At 42.4% G+C, this 6342-nt stretch overlaps 1 protein-coding gene across 1 annotated transcript in view; it reads left to right on the top strand.

Annotated features, from left to right (window-relative positions):
• LOC106892123 (enoyl-CoA hydratase domain-containing protein 3, mitochondrial-like) overlaps positions 1–6336 on the top strand; it is a 12705-nt gene extending 6369 nt beyond the window's left edge. The window contains exons 2-5 of the mRNA XM_014949065.1: positions 73–223; positions 2491–2588; positions 4177–4377; positions 5907–6336. Coding sequence (XP_014804551.1) covers positions 73–223; positions 2491–2588; positions 4177–4377; positions 5907–6236 — 780 coding nt within the window. The 3' untranslated portion in view covers positions 6237–6336. The remainder of the gene's footprint in view (positions 1–72; positions 224–2490; positions 2589–4176; positions 4378–5906) is intronic.
• The last annotated feature ends 6 nt before the right edge of the window (positions 6337–6342 follow it).

Genomic DNA, 6342 nt, shown 5'->3' with positions numbered 1-6342 from the left:
GGGTGTGAGGGGGAGCAGCGCTGCGGGACCGTCCCTGGGGCTGTGAACGCGTTTATTACTACTTTTATACAGACTGTCTTTGTCTTTAACGGTTTCTACAGAAACATTGTCCTGAACAACCCCAGGAAGAGAAACGCCCTGTCCCTGGCCATGCTGCAGTCCCTCAGGGAGGACCTGCTGCACGACGTCAAGAGCAAAGAGCTCCGAGTTATCATCATTTCAGGTACTTCGTCATTTCAAGCCGACGGAAGGGAAGGCAGAGGGGGCGAGAGAAGGAGCAGAAAGGGGATAATACGGAGTTTAAACCCGAAATCCCTCACAGAATTACAGAAGATGGGACAGGACTGCCTGTTGTGGCACAGGGGACCCTCCTGGTGCCTTCACCCGCCACCCCTGGCTCTCTCTCATGTGCTGCCCTTTTATACTCATCCCAGTTTCCACTCTCATGTACTTAAATCCTCATCCTTGAACACGGAATTAACAACTGACTTGGGTTTTGTTGTATTTTTCTTGTTAGTTAACATGTGTTAAGAAGAAACACTGTAGAAACACACAGTTCGAAATGTCGGTGTTGCAGGCGGGTTACGCAGAGAGTTTACAGAGTCGATGAGCTCTGTCCTTCTGTAAAAACAATCAGTAGGTAAAATAATAGGTTTAAAAGCTTTATGTAAAGAATAAAGAGGGCAAAAGCCAGGCTCTAATGGTTACCAAACTAAAGGAATAACGTTCCCAGGTGCAGGTTTCTGTGCAGGGACAGGCTGAGCTGGTGTGACACTTGTTGCCTTGGGTGGCAGGTTTAGATGGCAGTGAACAGGGCTCACAGGGTTTCTTCAAATCGTGAGCTCTGTTCCCCTGCTCTAAGCCAGGATCAGCCCCAGTATCTTTGCCACTGCTTTGTCAAAAGTGTTTTTAAACCTCTGTGATGAAGGAGAGACCATCGTAGCGATTCTGCAGTCACCCGTGACCTGCAGACGTAAAGCATTCTCTCTTGGAGTCTGTGACAGTTTTCTTCCATTTAGGTATTAACCCGTAGAGTTCTTAAAGATAATAAAACTTGAGCTGTTCTTAAGCCATCTTTTCTTTCCTCTGCTATTTTAAGATAATCTTCCTCTGCCCCCCTTCCAAACATCTTGGAGAAATAGGTTTATTAATTTAGGATGCTGCTGTTCCCTGTATGTAGAGGAAAACACTGTGTGTTAGTTCACACCCACATAGGAGTGGAAGTAAGCAAACTTCACAGGGCTGAGTTTAAATATATATAGTCAATGTTTCAAACAGCAGTTTTGAGAAGCACTTCAGGTTCTTCTTTGGGAGTGCAGTAGTCTGGGAGTTTGCAAGCACAATTTCATTTGGGTTTTTGTTTTAATTTAAAAAGAAATTGCACGTTCCTCTTGATTTCCAATTCCCTTGCTGAATGGAATGCAAAAGAATAAATTTCAAGAAAATAAAAGACTTCCCAGGGAATGCTTTGGGTCTTTAACACAGACTTTGCAGTGGATTCTTCTTCAATGAGACACAAATACAGATGCAATTAATTTCCAGGTGTTTATTTCTGGATAGAGTGTGCCAGAATAATCTGGTCTGTAAGAAACAAATGCATAGCTGAGGTTGTGTCTGCGTAGTTGTAGCTGGAAATGCCATGTCCGTACAAATATGTGAGAAGTTGTGAAGGATTTGGAAGCATCACATCGGTTTATTCTTATGGCAGATACCCTCATGAGAAAGGAAAGCTGTTGTAAAGATAGTATACCCATAAGGGGTGTTTTGACCTTAGCTGTGACTGGAGAGAAGAAAATCCAAAACTTATGTCTGCAGAAACCTGCTCTTTTGCTGCCCAAACCCTGGACATGCTTTCTGGGATTCTGTAGATGACAGTTTTAGCAGCGGAGGAAAAGATGCCCCAACAACCCTTCTGGTTTTCCTCTAGCAGAACAATGTGTTTTCTTTTTTTTTCTTTTATTTCTATTGTGGCCTTGAGTCTAGCAGAACAATGTGTTTTCTTTTTTTTTTCTTTTTCTTTCTATTGTGGCCTTGAACACCATGACACAAAAATCTTGATGTTTATTTCGCAAAAGTTAATCATTAATGCTGGATACAGTAAATAGGGACTAATTGTATTTATTCGTCTGAGAGCAGAGCACTCCATCCTTGCTGCAGCTGACTAGTTTGCGTTGTACCCAGGAGCTGTTTAGAACAGTATGCTTGCAAGAAACCAGGCTGTTTTTAACTGAATTAACTTGGAATGGAAGTAAAACTAGCCCTTTAAAAATGTTTGTGGGTGTTCCTGTGGTTAAATGTTGCCTTGTGGCAAGGTAAAGTTGTTACAAAACCCAGAAAGCAATGTTTGGGAACTCTGTGTTAAAACTCCCTCCCCAAGCTCCTTTTTGACCATTGACATCTCACTGAGGTACCTTTAGCTGGGGCACTGATACGACGCTGCCCCTGGTTTCTTCATTAACTCAAACTGGCTTTTCCTGAAATTCTTTGCAGCTGAAGGACCTGTATTTTGTTCCGGCCATGATTTAAAGGAACTGACAAGTGAAGAAGATGTGAAGCATCATTCCCAAGTATTTGAAATATGTGCAGAGGTAAGCAGTTCTTCTTAAATGCCACCTCTTTTGCCTGGTATTAAGAGCAACAAAGATACTGGTTTAAGGAGGGACAGCACTGCTCACGTGTCAGCCAAAGCACAGGCAGTTGCTCCAGATTCCTTGCTTTTTGCTGCTCTGCCAATTTTTAATACCTGATTCTGGTGAAATTATATTTTCCCTGGATTTCTCTACATGCAAATGAAAGGGCTAGAATGCCAATGTGCACGTCTCCTACAGTGGGTACAGTCATGGCATGTTCCTTGGTTTAGCCAACTCTTCCTTGCAGCTGAGTATTTGGGCAATGTCTTTCCCAGAAATCTAAGGATAACCACCTTCAAATCACCCGTGGTCAAATGTTCTTTCCCAGCACGTAGCTAATAACTCAAGACCAGCTTAAACATCAAGTAGACAGTGTAAAAGTAAGGTCTGCCTTGCTGGCTGCCCAGTCAGCAGATTATATACAGGTTCCTGTAACAAAGACACAGACCTGGAGGTTGGGAAGTAAACGTGAATCCTGGAGCCTTTGGAGAGAATGGCAAAACCCCTCTTTGATTGTAACAGCACTAGAATTTGACCCCTAATCCTGCTCAGTGTGACCACAGAAAGTCATTTGAAACCTTTTGTTCTAGTTCCTCCAGTAATAATGATATCTCTGCACATTGTCAACCCCTTATTTAACAAATGCTGTAAAAGCCATGCGTGAAAGTTACTGCTGAAGGGCCTTCAGTGTAATATAAATCAAATGATCCTGGCACCTTTGCCTGGATTTCATCTTGGTGTGCTGATCACAGAGAAGTAAGCACAAATAGGACTGAATGACAGGCTTCATCAGAAAGGAGCCAAGGTCCAAGAGTTCAGCAGCTAACAGTTTAATATTAATTTTGCCGTTACAGGGGAGAACACCAGTATGTTGTCAGTGGAAAACTGAACCATGCAGCTTCTGGGTCACAGAATAGGAAAGATCGGACAGAAAAAATGTGCAACTTATTCCATATAGTGTGAAATGAAGAGCTGGTAAATTTCTTACTTTAAGCACCAGAAGAATTTAAATTGTCCTGTATCTATATCTACCATTATGGCTATAATCAGGATTAATGAATAGTTATTAATTCTGCGTGATCTTGAACCTGGGTTGATCTCATCCAAACCAGCAAAAGGCTGGTTTACTTTCTTGGGACAGACTTTTATTTAGTTCTTTTTCATTTATGGGGCAAATGAAGGCGGGGATGGTGTGTCTTCCCATCTTTCCACAGCCAGGAACCCTAGAGCTGCAGTGCAGAGGCACCCAGGCTCCTTGCAGATCTGATAATGAGTTTTTCTGCCTTTCATTCTTGTGTTTTCCATTTCCACCAGCATTAGCAGGACCAGCTTATGCTACTTCAACACAACTGAGCAGCTACAGGAGCAGCAGTGGTCTTGTGCATTTTAAACAAGTTTTGCAGAGAGCTTGCTTCTTTTACTAAAATCCAGTTAATAAAGATGAAAAGTGCACCCACCAGGTGTGTGAAGCCTGTGATTGCAAGCTTTAGAACAGCCACTGCTTAAATTTCAGGGACTAAGTGACTGCTTTCTTTTGTGTGTGCAGGTTATGACTTTAATCCAGAAACTTCCAGTACCAGTGATTGCCAAAGTCAACGGTTTGGCTACAGCAGCAGGCTGTCAGCTTGTGGCAAGCTGTGACATTGCAGTGGCAAGTGAGAAATCTCAGTTTGCTACTCCTGGAGCAAACATCGGACTGTTTTGCTCCACACCAGCTGTGGCCTTGGGCAGGTCTCTTCCAAGAAAGGTAGGCTTCCTTCCCAGATGCTCTTTGTCATTTTGCAAGAAGAAGGTTCCCATGGTTGGAGTTTTAGTTCCATTGCCTAAGCTTTATTTTCCTGCACTCAAAATACTTCATTGTGAAAGACATCTTCATAACTCTTTGTACTGGGAAAAATAATAAAGGGATGAACTCTGTTTAGGGAAAGCAGCTTCCTGCTGATGCGATTCCAACCAGCATGAACTCAAACCAGCAGCACACCAGCTCAGCAATCCCTCTCCTTTCCAACAGACAGGTCTGTGCTTTAGACCATGATGTTGTCCCCTGGTGAGGAAACCCCTGCAAGTTGAGGATATCAGTCCCACCAAGGTATCAACTCTTGCCAGGCAGTGACATTTCACTGCCAGCATGATCTGCCTGAGTGTAGATCAAGATGCTTTAAATAGCATCTAAAACCCTCCTATACTTTCTTCCCGCTTTATTTCCTACTGATTGTGACTACACATCCCTCACTACATAAACAATGGTAAATCTGTAAAGCTTCCCTAACTGAGAACAGAAGTTTTAAGTTCTGATCTAGCTGGATTCATGTGGACAGACCCTCCAAGCCCAGCAGGGCTCTGCTGAGACACAGGGACTTAACTGCACAAGTCCAATTGTTGGATAAAAGCTTCAACTTTAAATTGTCCATCTGTAAGGCCATCCTGTTCCAATATAGTCTGTCCGTGGTGTTGGGGTTTTTTGAAGTGTAGTGTACAGTTCTAGCTGTTTCTGAATTAGTATCTGGGTTTTATGGTTACCTTTTCAAAATGTGTGGGATATACTTTTCTCTGTGCCACTCTTCGAAGTAGCAAGAACATTCCCTGCAGATCTCAGGGTTACTGATCTTACTTTTTGTCAAATGAAACATTGCCATTGTTTGTATCTACCAGAGCAAAGATACTAATGAGAATAATCAACTGGTATGACTCAGGGTATCAGTCAGTTGTATCAGGAGTCAAGGAAAATAATTCTTACTGATATTTAACATTGAATAGTCACTGAGTATTTGGGGGACTTTAACCTGAAACCTCAAGTACAAGATACTGGAAGCAGCAAGAGACTGAAATAGATGTGGCTATAAGAAGGACATATTTAAAAAAACCAACCTTAAACTAAGGCAGGTATTTTAAAAAACTACACATTGACGTAGTAAGTATTTATGTGCCCAGCTTAAAATACCAAATTCAGTCATTTGACATTGTGGACCATCCACCTCTCTCGTAATTCCTACTGCAATCGCTAGAGATTGGGGGCTGTTGAGAAGAAACCCAGAGGTGTCAGCCCAGGACAGGCACAGTCAGTGGGAAGGTTTGCAAAAAGGCCAGCTTTAAACCCAGTCCTTCTCTTTGCTGAAACCTCTTAACTTCCTTGGCAGTTTAAGAGGCCAAAAGATTTAAATCTGACGTTTTTCAAAAGAGTAGCTTGTACTTGAAGGAAGAAGCTGAAATTCCCCAAACAAACTAAAGCAATAAGGCAGTTAAAATTACTTAATACAATATTTTTTTCTTGTTCAGGTGGCATTAGAGATGCTTTTCACGGGTGAACCTCTTTCTGCCCAAGAAGCATTAATGCATGGGCTCATCAGCAAGGTGGTACCAGAAGACAAGCTGGAAGAAGAGACCATGAAAATCTCTAAAAAGATATGCGAAAGCAGCAAATCCGTCCTGGCACTGGGGAAAGCCACCTTTTACAGACAGATGACACAGGACATCGATACTGCTTACAAAATGACTACTCAGGTCATGACAGACAATTTGACTTTGAGAGATGGGCAGGAGGGTATTGAAGCCTTTATTCAGAAACGTAAGCCTGTCTGGTCACACTCTCAGGATAAGAAGAAATGAATCCTGGTTCTAAGCTAACCTCACCTGTGCTTTATGATTCTCCACATAGTTGCCTTTAGGAACTGTACTTTTGTTCTTACCAAAAGCTAAATTTCTCTTCTTACAC

This window comes from Calidris pugnax, unplaced genomic scaffold, assembly GCF_001431845.1.
Source record: "Calidris pugnax isolate Ruff unplaced genomic scaffold, ASM143184v1 scaffold125, whole genome shotgun sequence".
Lineage (NCBI taxonomy): Eukaryota > Metazoa > Chordata > Aves > Charadriiformes > Scolopacidae > Calidris > Calidris pugnax.
Note: the sequence above shows the minus strand (reverse complement) of the source record. Positions and strands in the feature narration are given on the sequence as shown.